Source organism: Anarhichas minor, unplaced genomic scaffold (genome assembly GCF_050575085.1).
Source record: "Anarhichas minor isolate MPS153535 unplaced genomic scaffold, ASM5057508v1 ptg000011l, whole genome shotgun sequence".
Taxonomy (NCBI): domain Eukaryota; kingdom Metazoa; phylum Chordata; class Actinopteri; order Perciformes; family Anarhichadidae; genus Anarhichas; species Anarhichas minor.
The window spans coordinates 12,476,090-12,491,862 of NW_027466457.1; the positions used below are offsets into that span (position 1 = coordinate 12,476,090).

Here is a 15,773-nt window from a genome sequence, read left to right on the forward strand (position 1 = left end):
AGTTTTTGTCCAGGGTGAGAGGGGTCGGCTACGATCCTTCTTGCTCGCTTCAGGGTTCTTAAAGTGAACAAGTCCTGGAGGGACGGCAGATTGCAGCCAATCACCCTCTCGGCAGAGCGAATGATGCGCTGCAGTCTGCCCTTGTCCTTGGCTGTGGCTGCAGCGTACCAGACTGTGATGGAGGAGCAGAGGATAGACTCAATGATGGCTGTGTAGAAATGCACCAACATTGTCTTTGGCAGGTTAAATTTCTTCAGCTGCCTCAGGAAGTACATCCTCTGCTGAGCCTTCTTTGTGATGAAGCTGATGTTAAGCTCCCACTTGAGGTCCTGGGATATGATGGAGCCCAGGAAGCGGAAGGACTCCACCACGTAGACGGGGGAGTCACACAGAGTGATAGGGGCTGGTGGGGCTGCATTCTTCCGGAAATCCACAACCATCTCCACTGTCTTTAGAGCGTTGAGCTCTAAGTTGTTCAACCCGCACCAGGTCACCAGATGGTCAATCTCCCACCTGTAAGCGGACTCATCCCCACCAGAGATGAGTCCAATGAAGGTGGTGTCATCCGCGAACTTCAGGAGCTTGACGGACTGGTGACTGGAGGTGCAGCTGTTGGTGTACAGGGAGAAGAGCAGAGGGGAAAGAACGGAGCCTTGGGGGGAACCGGTGCTGATGGTCCTGGAGGCTGAGACGTGCTTTCCCAGCTTGACGTGCTGCTTCCTGTCAGACAGGAAGTCTGTGATCCACTTGCAGGTAGAGTCGGGCACGTGCAGCTGAGAGAGCTTGTCGTGCAGCAAAGACGGGATGATGGTGTTGAAGCCAGAGCTGAAGTCCACAAACAGGATCCTGGCGTAGGTTCCTGGAGTCCAGATGCTGGAGGATGAAATGAAGGGCCAAGTTGACTGCGTCGTCTACAGACCTGTTGGCTCTGTAAGCGAACTGCAGGGGGTCCAGGAGTGGGTCAGTGAGGGTTTTTAGGTGGGACAGGACTAGGCGTTCAAAAGACTTCATGACCACAGAGGTCAGGGCGACGGGCCTGTAGTCGTTAAGTCCTGTGATCCTTGGTTTTTTGGGGACGGGGATGATGGTGGAGACCTTGAACCAGGCTGGTATGTGGCATGTCTCCAGGGAGGTGTTGAAGATGTCTGTAAACAACGGAGACAGCTGATCAGCACAATGCTTCAGGGTGGAGGGGGACACAGAGTCTGGACCGGCTGCTTTGCGGGGGTTCTGTTTTTTAAAGAGCCTGTTGAAGTCACTCTCCCGAATAGAGAGGGTCGTTACTGGGGAGGGGGGTGGGGGGGACATTGTGATGGGTGGTACAGAGGCATGGGCCCCTGCTGGGCTGGGGGAGGGGGACCTGGTGGTCTGGGGCTGGTTGATGGAGCTGTGGGGGATGGAGGCAGGACTGTCCCATTGTCTGTCAAAGCGACAGTAGAACTCGTTCAGCTCGTCTGCCAGGCGGAGGTCGTTCATGGAGTGGGGGGTTTTAGGCTTGTAATTGGTGATCTGCCTGAGACCTCTCCAGACAGAAGCAGAGTCATTTGCTGAGAGCTGGTATTGCAGTTTCTCAGAGTACAGTCGTTTAGCATCTCTCACCGCCTTGCTAAACCTGTATTTTGACTCTTTATACAAGTCCTTGTCCCCACTCCTAAAAGCCTGATCTTTTTGCAGCCTTAGCTTTCTGAGTTCTGCTGTAAACCAGGGTTTGTCGTTGTTGTAACTCACCCTGGTGCTTGATGGAACACAGCTGTCCTCACAGAAGCTGATGTATGACGTTACCCCCTCTGTGTACTCATCCAGACTGTTGGTAGCAGTCTTGAATACTCAGAGTGGTCCTAGGTGTCTTGGTGGCCTCCCTCATCAGTCCTCTTCTTGCCCGGTCACTCAGTTTGTGAGGACGGCCAGCTCCAGGAGATTTAAACAAGTGCCATACTCCTTCTATTTCTTAATGATGGACTGAACTGAACTCTGTGGGATGTCCAGTGAGTTGGAAGTATTTTTGTAGCCATCTCCTGACTTGTGCTTTTCAATGATCTTTTCTCTGAGTTGCTTGGAGTGTTCTTTTGTCTTCATGTTGCAATTGTAGCAGGAATACTGATGAACCAGAGACTGGACCTCCCAGACAGGTGTTTTTATACTAAATTCACTTGACACACATCAACTGCACTCAGGTGATCTCCATTTCACTACTTGTGACACTGCTGGCATCAACTAGCTGGACTTCTGTTGAATTAGGTCAGTCACTTTAAAGGGGGTGAATACTTATGCAAACACTTATTTTACACTATACATTTTTAATTAATTAACATTAGTTTGTAAAAATCTGTTTTCACTTTGACATGAAAGCTTTTTTTTTTTCAAATTCTTGACAAAAAAGCCAAATTATACTGACCATGATTTCATGTATAAAAGCAACAAAAGGGGAAAACGTCCAAGGGGGGTGAATACTTATGCAAGGCACTGTACTTGCGTACTAGGTAACTGCTGGGAGGTAGATTTAAAAGACCACACGCACGTACATGTCCAGTGGTTTACTACTCTACTGGGTGACGCACCAAACAGACAAGAAACCCACTAATGTCAGATTAAATCAGTCTTGCTGCCATTTTGATCACATACTGTGTCAAAAGATCCATGAAGATGCAAACCTGCTAAGACAGAAAGAAATGGAGACAAAGGGAAGCTGCTGATACGCTTTGATTACAAGTTCATTAATACAGGCACTGAACACACATCTCATCCGAAAAAGGTTCACTTGAACATTAATGAAAACAGAAATGTTACATTGAGATGATCATTTGAGAGTTTACACAACAAAGCACGTGACAGACAATTCCCATTGGACGGTGCTACCTTTGATTGTTTGCTGTTGTGGATCTTTGTAGTCTGAAAGTGACCGACATATCTTTAAACTGAAACTCTGAGGCTCCTCTACAAACTGTGTCACATTTTGTAATATGCCGTTAAACACTTTACCATTTTGGATCAGAACTCATTAGTCAATGTAGATTCACATCTTTGATCATTAGGTTACTATTGACTCAGTCTCTTCCTACATGTGAAGAAATGTGGAAAACTAACAAATAAAAACTGTCAGCAAATCATAAGTGATTCTTCTAGTTTAAGGGCAAAATGATCTGTATTTGGTCATTTAAAAAAAAGGCACTATTGTTTTAGCTGTAACGGAAATAAGTCCTCATCTTGAACCTTACTTTTTAACAATATGCTGATGCCCACAAGAAAACAACAGTAAGACTGACGAGGGTTTCCCATTGCCAGTTCTACTCATACAAATAAAACACAGTGATCATTGCCCATAGTGAACAAAAGCCCTGCCATTAGCACAGCCACGAGCCAATCCTGCATAACAAATCAAGGTATTTTATAAATGTGATCCAAGACTGAAGACATTTTGAATAGCTGGATTTGTTTTCTTTAAGTTAAACTTAAGCCAAAGAAAAGAGTTGGATCATCATAACATAGTAGTACACACAAAACCTGAGTAATTAAACGAAACAATTATCACTTGTCATAGTACTCAACAGCAGTTGGGGTTAATTGATTTAATGCAGACAAACAAAAATGCTAATAAATGCTAAAAGTCGAGCACTAAAAGAATTAGACGCCATGATAGAGAGATTCATTAATCTCATCATAGAGTATTGCTAGCTTTGAGAATTTTAGAGAAAATCAATTGCTTGGATTGACTGAATTGACTGAACCAACCCAACCCTGACACTACAAGGTTAGTATTCCAGTCTCGGCACCGACGGTAGTTTGAAAGTTAATCCCAATCTTGTCACTGGTAGTAGCAGTTGGTAATCACAAAAGTGCATTTGCTAGAAGATAAATGGAAGAGGCGGAAATTGAAGTCCTCACATCTTGGAGGACGCGGCGATGGCCGAGACTCCCGGACGGCTGTAAACATGCACAGCTGTGTTCTGAGGAAGACAAAGTAGAAGGAAGAGGTAGGAAACAAATGGCTTAAGTGTGCAGAGTATAAACAGCATAGTCCACAATAAACTGGTGACATTACGAAATAAATGACAAGAAATTTAGGTGAATTTCCTCCGGTGATCAATGCAGTCACATCTTATCCATTTTAAATGGCCTCATTTAAAAACACACCGAGGTCACACTTACCCAGTGTTTACGCTCAGTGTTTAAAGGGTTCAGTCGGTCCATGTGAAAATAACACTACTTCTTTCATGGTACATATCTGGAATGTATTTCAAACCTGTATCTGCAGCTTAGAACTACACACAAAGTAGAGCCGAGGCTGATGGTAAAGTCATTTGTTTTGAAACTATTTGGTAATAAATTGAAGTACTCGACACATTTGAATTTTGACCTGCTTGTGGTGCTAGATGAAAAAGGGACAATTACCCCAAAATCAGAAATGTCTAAGGCCATGTCCACACTACTCCGTTTTTACTCCGTATTTGCTACGTTTACACTGAGCGGCCACACTACGCCGGAGTTTTGGAGCACCCTAAACGGAGGAATCTGAAAACTCCGCCGAGGTTGGAGGTGTTTGAGAACTCCGGGGTTGCGTTTGCGTGTGGACGGTCGGATACGGATGTGCTTAGAAAAAATTACGCCCACACCCGTGTTCGCTACTGGATTGGTTCTTGGCAACCATGACGTCTCCGTCCCTTATTCGTCACACTAACTATCACGTGACCCGTACCCGGAAGAAAACAAACTGGGCTACCAGCGATTCATTTCAACATGGATAACTAATTGCAAGCGTTGCTGCTAGCACAACAGCTACATGATGTTGCTGCTAGCACAACAGCTAGCAGCAGCTATGCAGTAAAAGTCTGCATTTCTGTGGAGGAAGCAGCTGTTATTGGAGTGATTAGCGAGCGGCGTGACCGGCATCAGCCCTATGGAGCAGCTCGTTGTTTTTAGATTCTAATGAGAAGACATGCTGCTCTAATGTTTTACTTCTTCCATTTGGTAGCCTTGAGAGACCTTAGTCTGTAAGTATGTATTGATAGAGCATGAAAATATGTACGTAGATATATTCTATTCGCGTGTTTAGTATAACATTTGTGTTGTATTAAATGCTAATCGCGGTTAGCATTTCTCCATTGGCGGTAATGTTAAAATTAACTTAGAAGCTAGCTAGGCGGACATGACGTTCAGAGCTACTAGTGAGAACAGACATCAACAACACGGAGGAAACGAGTGAGAGACCACATTGATGGACCCATAATCTAGTAAACGTTTATGTGTAAGTGTTGATGTTAAAGTAAATTTGGAGAGAGAGAGACAGAGCGAGTATTTTCTTTTTTTTTTTAACTAAGCAAGCAATTCACTTCCTGTTTACACCGTCACGCGCATGCCCAGTGTAGTTAATGGTCACGTGCTGTCCGCCTTCGACGGCTGCCGTGTGGACACAGATCAACTCGAGAATGATGCTGAAACTCCCGTGTGGACAGAGATCGTTTCTATTTGACAAATCTGCATCCAAGGAGAAACGGAGTAGTGTGGACAGGGCATGAGTCATGATGGCACTTAAGTCATTAGGATTGGTCATCTGTGGGCCATGAATGTCTGGAGCAAGTTCTATGACTCAACACTGGATTTCACCTTACAGGAAATGGGTTTACCTTCTTGGCCTCCCCATTGTACTCGTTGAGAAGCGTCTGAACCTGGTTTCCATAGTCCGGGTGGACAGCCTTCAAGTTCTCAACCTGCATGAAGAGCCAGACAATCAGATGTTAAAAAGGCCCTGAAAACACAGTTTCAGCTTCTTATCATGAGTGAACTCAAATCTACCAAAGTTACGGTTCATTTGGTTACTTCTCGTGAGAAGTCTGTATCCGTTTCTTCTTCTTTTGGTTTGAACTGGGCAGGGTTCTTTTGGAAAAAGGGGATGTCGTGTATTTTGGTGGACCAAATGTGATGACCGTTGGTGGGTGTGATCGGATTGACAGTGTCCAGGCAAAGCAGAATAGCGTTTTATTTCTAAGTCTTGTTGTAAAGTGAGTTTAAACTATTGAAAATATGTATCTTTAGGTATCACTTATTAGCTGATGATTGCATTTTTAGCTGTTATTGTTGTAGAGAAATACTTAAGAACTGAAGCCATGTTTTCAGGGACTTTAAAAAGTTTCTCAATATCTAATTACAGAGTTTCTTATAGTTAACACACAGTTAACATACAGTTTCCTAAATTTGGTGGATTATTTCTTGCTAACTGAAAAACTGTTATACAGTATGACCACAGTTCAAAAATAAAACAGAAACCCTGAACTGAAACTTTTACCCACATCCGCACAAAGCCTCATGGGGGTTGTGTTGCTGGTGAGGGAGGCATGGAAGATAATAAACTCTGTAAATGATATTCAAAACATCTCTGGTAGTTCTATGTATGATACTATGGGGGACGAACACAACAAATACTAGCCCAATAAATCCAGACTGGGTTTGGTTACTGTGCTTCTGTGGTCCCGTATGCATCAAGAATGTATTTTGTTTATTTCTCGATCATAATTATGCAGTTGATACTCAAATGTTAAACATCACTTTCCCCTGACAACACCCATCCTGTTGAAAAACTGATTCAGTGCATTGACGCGATTAATAACTGTATGAATGTCCCAAAACTTTCTCCAACCCAAAAGAGACTAAATAAAAATTGTGTTACTCCACTACCAAAAACAAACAACTCACTAAATGGCGTATTGGCCGATCATGTTCTGCTGCTTTTCAAAGTGTTTATTTTGTACATCAGGATTATCTCTACATTTGTATACATGCTCTTTTAAAGTTTGTTTTAAGTCCTTTAAAGTTTTAATGTTTTTAAAGCTCTTTGAAACTTTGAAAAAAGCCTTAAAACCACATAACCAAATGTTTCCTGTGCACACTGGTGCAACATCCTGTGGTTTCAACATGAAGCTCATCTGAATATGTGAGACAGTAATGTGACAAAGAGTTTGTGGATACAATAGGAGGTGATGTGGACTCGCCATGCGTTTCTGGATGAAGAGCTGGGCTCCCTTCAGGGCCCCTGCCATGTTCTGGCAAAGTCTCTGGCGCTCGTCTTCATTCAGGACCTGCGTGAAGAAGGTGCGAACCTGCAATAAAGCACAGAAGAAGAAACAAAGAGTTGACAACCTGGTCAAAGTCGATTAACTCAAAATGAGATTCATAAATGAATTTCTTAAAGAAATTGCAGTTTAAAAAGAACATTGAGCACCCCGCCAATATGCCAAGTAGCAGCAGGAATCCCACTTGGTGGGACATTAAATGATGTCCTTTGCATGATTGTATTTTAATTGTGGGTGATAAGTAATTGATTATCAATTGATATGAATTATACGTCTATGATATAATCACCATATAGAGCAGTTATGAACGACGAGCTTATTTACACATTGAGCTAAACAGGAGCAACATTATTTGGAGCCGTGTTTCTGATTCACTCTCTTTTAGTTCTGCTCATTAGCCGCTAAACGCTCCACTATGTTCACCAGCTTTGTCTGTCTGCTGTTTGGTATTGGACAGGAAGTGTACAGTGGGTTTACAAAAGCTCTTTTTTTCGCAGAAAGAAGCGCTGATGAGAGCAGAAAGAGGAACCCAAAACAGTTGAGGTGAATGCTGGAAATGAGTTGAAAGAGGCTGAATGTCTGTGCGAAGCTGAGAGGAGCTGCAGAGTTGGGTGATAGTTCTCAGTAGGTTTGGCACGTATGTGGGTCATATGATCCACTGTTGACATAAGAATATTCATCAGTGCAGCTTTTTAAATAACATTGAAAGTAAGTATTACAACTGTAATAATATATTCATCAATCCTCTAACAATCATAAACGCAACAGTAACAATTACTTTCACATGAATTACAAAAAGAATAACGGTCACAATGTTGAAATAGTGACAGGTTTGCATAACAATGGAGGCCAGTTTTGGAGAGAGAGTTAAGAGAACTGTTCATGCAACATATTGTATTTTGTTTACAGTACAATACAGCAAGTCGGTTAAAGAAAGTGTGTCTGATCATTTTGTACATGCGTATTGAGAATAAACAAATTGCATTTATATTCAAAGTATGCTACAAATGACAATTCCAAAGGCTCTTGTTAAGTGTTGTATACTTAGTAAAAACAATGGGCAGTTGGCAGACTGTTCTATTTAATTGGTGCTTGTGTGTAAATTTGTGATGTGAATACCGTCTGATTATCATTTAGAAGAGTTCATATAGTTTGGAATCAAGCGTTTGCTTTGGAAAGTACACTTTACAAAGGGTGTGAATGAATATATTGTATGTAATACACAAATCAAAAACACTTATTTAACTCTTGGAGGCACACAGCTAAACATGCCTATAAATATGTGACGCTATCTTTACCTGTGTAAAATTATCGTCATCTGCACTGTTGCAACGTGCCACATCTGGAGACACCTGGAACTTGGACTCCACAAACCGAGGCTGGGTCTCCGGGGCACTGAAGCTGTTGGGAAAGTAGTTTGGAGCTCCACCTAGAGGCCAAACAGACGACACACGGTTGAGTCGGCTCGGACAAAAAAATAAAAAAATCAGTGATGGAAATGATGGAGCCACATCTCCTGCCTAAAAGAGTTAAGCATTTATCGCCGTCCTTGTTACCGTTTGCACAGAGAAACGTACACGGCGGACTACGGCTTACCTTGGTTGTCAAACATGCACATCGGACCGTCGCGCTGGTAGTTGGTCACGCGGGTCCTGAAGGGGCAGTTTACGGGGATCTGCAGGTAGTTGGCTCCAAGCCGGTGTCGATGTGTGTCTGGGTAGGAGAAGAGGCGACCCTGGACAAAGACACGACACACAAGACATAGCACGGTTACACTGTAGGTCTCTATACTGTCAAAGACAGAGTCGACACCGAGCACGCTTTGAGAAATGTATTAACGAGCATTTAGTCCAGCTTTAGGTCTGCTGGAAGGGAATAAAACTATTAAGACTTGGGAAGCCTGAACATGGCCTTTAACAGGACACCATAGACATGCAGACATTCTCTGGCCACTACATATACAAACAGATTTAGGTATACCAATGGCAGCTTTAATTAACAGACTTTTTGTGGGGTTACCTGCAGCATCTTGTCGGGGCTGGGCTCAATGCCCGGTGGCATGTTGCTGGGGTCAAAGGCCAGCTGCTCCACCTCTGCAAAGTAGTTGACTGGGTTCCTGTTGAGCACCATCTTTCCCACAGGGATCAACGGGTATTCTTTGTGTGACCAAACCTGAATGAGAAAAACTCAAATTAGCTGAAAAATCACTGTAGCCCACTGCTGGGTGGGGAAAACAACACACCCAGGGAATAAACTCATTGAACATGGAGCTAAACCGTACGACACTCAAAGCCTGTAAGTGGTCACAGCTGGAACAGTTAGTTCTCCTTCTGAGTCACTTGACTCACTTTAACAGAAAGATTTCCTGAGTGGACTTTTCTTCAGTCGACCGGATGCAGGTTTTATTAAGAACTGCTAACAATGATGTCAACCTACAAACACATCTGTGATAATGTCAACAGAGTCTTTTAGGTATCCTACAACATCTTGTAATGTGACTGCATCCCCAGTTTGCTCTGCTGTGGAGGCATGTGGTACCTTTGTGACGTCGAAGGGGTTGAACTGGAACTTCTCAGCCTGCTCGAAGCTCATGACCTGGATGAAGAATGTCCAGGATGGGTAGTTTCCATTGGCAATGGAGTTGAACAGGTCTCCAATGGCATAATCTGGGTTGGTGGATGCCATGCGGTCGGCCTCCTCTACTGACAGATTCTTTATTCCTTGATCCGTCTAAAAACAAACATGACATACTGTCACACAAGCAATGCCAAAGTCCCAGGATGCGGATCCATGAAGTTGAATCTGAGTTAAGCCTGGGCTCAAACAGACCTTGAAGTGGAACTTGCAGTAGAAGCGCTCGCCATCATCGTTGACCAGTTTGAAGGTGTGAGAGCCGTAGCCGTTCATGTGACGGAAGCCATCAGGCAAACCTCGATCGCTGAACAAGAAAGACACCTGCACAGAAGACACAAGGTAATGACAAGTCCTGCATAGTTTTCTGTTGGTGTAAACCATAAACAGGTTAGTGCAGGTGTAAATACAACCAGGGGAATTATGCATCCATCAATCTTCATTTTCTGAAACAGTCCTCTGTACACTCAACCAGAATCAGCTACCTGATGCAGACTCTCAGGCCTTAGGCTCCAGAAGTCCCACACCATGTCAGGGTCTTTCATGTGGGTTTGGGGATTGCGCTTCTGGGAGTGGATGAAGGACGGGAACTGCAGAGGGAAAAGTGGGCAAGTTACATTTCACACTTGATCCATGTTAACAAAAGTGTTGTGAAATGTGTATTTGATCATTTCTTGTGCCTCAGTATGACATAGAGGTTTGGTTTACATGTGTGTTTTTGCATTAAACTTTTTCATGACTGATGAAACTAGTTCTACAACGGGCTCCTGTAGTTACTTGGGTGTTTGAGAGTTCAGTTCCAGGCTTAAGTTACGGCTCACACACCATCCTCCACTCACTCACCAGTATGGCGTCCCTGATGAAGAAAATGGGGGTGTTGTTGCCAGTCAGGTCCCAGTTGCTCTCCTCAGAGTAAAACTTGACTACAAAGCCTCGGGGGTCTCGCACCGTGTCTGCTGATCCGGTTTCGCCAGCTGAAATAAAATTAAAATAAGAGAGAACATTTGATTGATAAACAGGAACAAGATAAGTTCAGAATTCACAGACATTGTCAGAGCCAATAGTTCTCATTTCAAAAGTAGAAGACGACATTATTAGTCGATTACGCAATGAGTCGACCAAAAGAAAAATAATTGGCAACTATTCATTTTTCCAACAAAAGTGCATTTCAGTAAGGACTGAATCAGACATAAACACACGACACGGTTATTCTTACCCACGGTGGAGAAGCGGACAGCGATGGGCGTGGTCTTGCCGACATGTTCAAAGACCTTGGCCTTGCAGTAGCGAGTGATGTCATGAGTCACTTCAAAGTAGCCAAACGCTCCTGCATCATGGAGAGAATTAATCATCTTAAACATGTAATATCGCAGTTGACTCAGATTAGTGGAGTGTTATGTCGCCATGCACTGGAAAGAATGCTCCCTCCAAACTGATTATGCTCAGTATCTGCCCAAAGGCTTGCAAAGATTAGCATTTGCCTGGAGCTAATCCACAGACAAGAATGACTGTTATTTATTTAGTTTTCCGTTTTTTGTCAGTTAGTTCTCTTGACTTTTCTTGGACAGCTGCAGTGTTTTTATACACAATGTAACATGTCACACATTTTCTTTTGTTACGTCAGAAATAAGGTTTTATATTCCAATAATAATCCAGCTCTACTAGCGCCACAGAACTTTGACCCTGATTCACTATGTACTGAAAGAGGAGGAGGTGACAAAGGCAACAATATCCTTTTGCAAAGAGTAACAATTGGGAGACAACACTTCTTGTATAGCCAACACACAGGTGACACAGAAGAGACTTATGCAACACCCACCGCCCCCTTTGGCATGCACCACCCTCTCTGGGATTCCTTCCCGGTCAAAGTGGGCCATCTCATCTGTGAAGACGTTCAGCTTATCTCCAACGGGATGGCCGGCCCCTGTGGTCAGTGTGTCTGGCCTCTGTTGCAAATAGAATTTGCTTTTAAAAAACAACAACACATTACCTTATGCAAGATACGTATCGTAGGCCAACTGTGAAGAAATTCCTTCATACCTAGTGCATTTGTTTGCATTATTTCCCAAGATGCACTCTGCTCACAGTTAAAACATGCAGACTGAAAACTTGCACAGCTGCTAAAACAGCCTAATTAAAAAAAAAAAAAAAATATATATATATATGTATATATATATATATACTGAGACAAGTACAACATCTAATCTAATGTGAAGTGGTTGTGGGGACGTGGACTACAACTCGGGTTACTTAACTCTGCGTGGACGTCTTCATTTGCTTTCACTGCCAATGATGCTGACTTACCTGTATGCTTCCAGAACAAGCACACAGCATTTGCTGAAAAGTATCACGCTGGAGATGAGCGAAAAAGAGCGATTTCTCAACTGCTGCAGCAAACTGAGCACGTTTTTTTCTCTTCATAAGAGTTTGATATTGTTATAACAGGTAAAATTGCAATACAATGTCAAGAATTGTCTTTATTCTTGTTCTATAATTTCATAAATACAACAAACTATAGTTTTTGTATGTATAATATAACTATATATAAAACTTTATAAGCTATGATATCAAATACCCTTTGCGGCTCCAGACTAATTTTTTTTGGTGGAAAATAGGGCAAAATGGCTCTTTGGATAGTAAAGGTTGCCAACCCCTGTACTATACTCTGACTTTTTCTGTTAATTTCTGTGAAGGGCCGAGATCCTTCTTGTGGCACTAGCAATCTGTGGCACTCTGTGGCACTCAGCGGCACTCTCTGTGGCACTCAAAATTTAAATTTTTTATATATATACTTTTAAATGATAATAAAACGGATGATTTATTTTCATTATTTTAGCCGATTGTTATAAATGACTATAAAAGTAATAATTTGGAAAGAGTGCATTATGTTCCCTTTTGTTGCAAAACCAGCAAAATCATACTAAAATAAAATGAATGAGAAACAAAAAAAAGTACAACGTAATTACTCTAAGGATGCATACAGAGAACGGGTGGCTCCGGTGACTCAACTAAAATCATACAACTGATTTACGGAAACTGACCTGTTGTAACAACAATGTGTGTTCTCAGGAAATGTCTCAGGAAATGTGGCTCCGCCCCCTCAGCTCCGCAGCTTCTTGACGGGTGCCGAACTCGTACCGCTCGCCTGCCACAGCTGACGCTTGCCGCTGAAGTGCCACAGAGAGCCGCTGAGTGCCACAGAGTGCCATAGAGTGCCAGTGCCACAAGAAGGATCTCGCTGTCTCTCTAATTTCTTCAACATTCTATACCAAGACTTTTTTTATCTTTATGACTTTTTAATTACTTTTTTCGACACACTATACTATGACTTTTTTTCAATTTTCATGAGTTATTTTCAACGTGCTATATATGACCCTTTTTCAACATACAATATGATTTTTTTCATGACTTTTTTAGGCATGCTATTGTAACATAGTTGAAAAGCTTCAGGTTAAATCCCGCTAAATGGGAAAGCTATGCCACCTGCTGTTGTAAATTTGTGCCTGCACTGAATAGTAGACGCAAAGGATTATGGGTAATCCTCAAAGCAACGGAGGATTCGCTACTAGACAGAGCATGCGCTGTTGTCCACAAGAGATGACCATTCTACTATGTTGTCCTTTGTCATGAATGCAGATGTGGAATAAACCTGCTGTTACCACAAGCCTGACCAGCTCCATGAGATTAATTTAGCCAGGAGACATCTCACAGAGGTTACATCATGCAACACTCAGACCCACACACACACACACACACACACACACACATCTGTGTCTAAGAAGATATAAACTATGGTGACATTTTTGAAGTAACGATGTCCTGTGGAGTTTTCTTGTTAACAAACTTAAGTTGTCTTAACATTCATCTGAAGGCGTTGTGTGAGGTGTAACACATGTGATGTAAAACATTTGCCATGTTTTCCTGATATTTATTTAAGGTCATCGTACTTCTCACTTCTTAATTATCTTGAAATCGTATTATTGTGTTTTAGCATGCATGTGTATTGATTTCTGGGTGTGGTCGGCTCAATACTCTGCTCTTGTTGAACACGTATCTTTTTGATCAGCTCATCAGAATTAGTCCTGCATTTATTCATACAGATTTAGGACACACTGTTTAGTCTTGGCGTCGTCTGTAACACTGGATCAAGCTCCGTTAATAAATATCTGTTCAGAGTTAGAATAAGGAAATACTACACCCCCCCCCCCCCCGTTTCCTTTTTGGGTGGAGTTCTTTGGCTTGAAATCAGCACCAGTGAAAATGTCAAAACACCATCATGGAAGTTATGAAAATCATGCCAGTATGTCCACAATCTGTTTATTTACCTTAAAAATTTCACAAGCACATTTCAAAGTTATAAAACAGACGTCTTTATTGACAGATTAAAAAGTTATCTTTTTTCAGAACCATTGCTAAAACAAATGCCTTACAGACAGGAAGTCACAATCTAATAACAGTCCGGCATAAATGTGAACTACAGATTGTCATTAAAGAAACATGGCTGAGTTTAAGGCTTTTGTATCACAAATGGAAAAACATATCTGTTTTGCTTGAGGATATAAGTAAAAAAAGGTATCAGGTTACAAATTGTGCCGTAAGTGTAAAGCACAAAACCACAAGAGTCACTAAGCCACAGCAGCAGGCAACTCTGAACACCATTTGAAATTTAGCCATGGTAAGTGTATCTGTTATTCAAACCTGTCCCGTAATTCCTGTAAACGCTGACCACCTGATTCATTCGTACGGCCACGAGAATGATGATAATAAGGCTGAGGAGGCAAACCAGGACTGTGGCCCAGATGTTGAGGCAGCGGGCAGTGGAGCCGTAGTGTCGGGCACCAGACATGTCTCCAGCCATCTTCCGGTCTCTGGCCTGGAAGGACCAAAGCACATTGATTTTAGAAGTGGATTCATAGTAATGCTCGACCTCAAGGGGTCGTAAACCGCCAACACTGACCCTAAGCTCAGTCTGATGAGGTTTGCTGTACTTTTACTTTGGAAATGAGATTTTCTCCCATTTCCCATATATAGTTTTCCTTACATAAGTGTTCTGATTCTTCATATTTAAGAATGTCCAGCAAAGTTTACAACACATTTAAAGTTGTCTTTGTTCTTTTATCTCATTTTTCCATGTTTTTATTTTTCCTTATTTTTAATTTTTTGTTTCAATATTTAAACTTTCATCTTCAAGCCTAGTGATTTCTATAATCTTAGAGATGAACATTGTCTCCTAACTGCCCGTGTTCTGCATGATTCTTGTCATGGTCTAAGTGAGGGCTGTGTTTTGTCTGCAAAAATATGGTGAAACGTTTATTTTCCACGAACCCTATCTCTCCTTTGTTTAAAAAAAGTGCTGCTTGAAATTGAAAAAATATATATTTTTTTTTTATATTCTTTGATAGGCAATAGTAGAAGATTCCCCATGAATGAAAGTCACCTTGATAGAGAAGATGAGAGCCGCCAGTCCGAGGCAGCAGGGATTCAAGTGGGAAAAGTTGAAGATTGACCAGATGACATGGTCCCTGGGGGCCTCCGAGGCGATGTTCACAGTGGTGTACTGAACCATAGGTCCTCCAGGGTATCCAGGCTGTCCAGGTTGTCCAGGCTGTACAGGTTGTCCAGGCTGTCCAGGCTGTCCAGGCTGTCCAGGGTATCCAGGCTGTCCAGGGTATCCAGGCTGTCCAGGGTATCCAGGCGGTCCAGGGTATCCAGGCTGTGCAGGTAACCCATCATTCTTCCCCTGCAATGCAACATTCTCATACGGGTAACTCACAGGATTCATGCTGTCAGCTCAACTGCAGTTTGGAGTGTGGGTTGCAGGAAGGTGTGCCAGAACTTAACTCCTCCTGAAGTTGTGCAAGAACTCAACTGTCAATGTAACTATCGGTTTCTTTTTCCCACCAAATTTCCAATGAAACGAAACACACAAGGGTTGGCTGTGGATATGGGAAAGAACATGCAATACAAGCCTTTTGGCTTCTTAAAAAAATCAGAACATTTTGTCCATTTTAATTCCCCCCCCCCCCCCCCCCAACTGACACATAAATAAAACATATCATACCATAGTTTTTGATGATT

At 42.5% G+C, this 15,773-nt stretch overlaps 1 protein-coding gene across 2 annotated transcripts; it reads right to left on the reverse strand.

Annotated features, from left to right (window-relative positions):
• Window positions 1-2,682: 2,682 nt before the first annotated feature.
• On the reverse strand, window positions 2,683-11,581 carry LOC142947705 (catalase-like). Of its 2 annotated transcripts, none has more exons than XM_076089468.1 (12): window positions 11,515-11,581; window positions 10,912-11,022; window positions 10,539-10,669; window positions 10,181-10,285; window positions 9,894-10,019; window positions 9,603-9,794; window positions 9,084-9,236; window positions 8,661-8,799; window positions 8,363-8,493; window positions 6,984-7,091; window positions 5,622-5,705; window positions 2,683-3,944 (listed from the first exon to the last, which is right to left on the reverse strand). In XM_076089468.1, the coding sequence occupies exons 1-12, from the start codon at window positions 11,570-11,572 to the stop codon at window positions 3,879-3,881; spliced, it is 1,404 nt and encodes a 467-aa protein (XP_075945583.1). In that variant the 5' UTR covers window positions 11,573-11,581; the 3' UTR covers window positions 2,683-3,878. The 2 variants fall into 2 exon arrangements, with proteins under 2 accessions (XP_075945583.1, XP_075945582.1); XM_076089467.1 differs by having other exon boundaries at window positions 5,607-5,705.
• Between the last annotated feature and the right edge of the window lie 4,192 nt (window positions 11,582-15,773).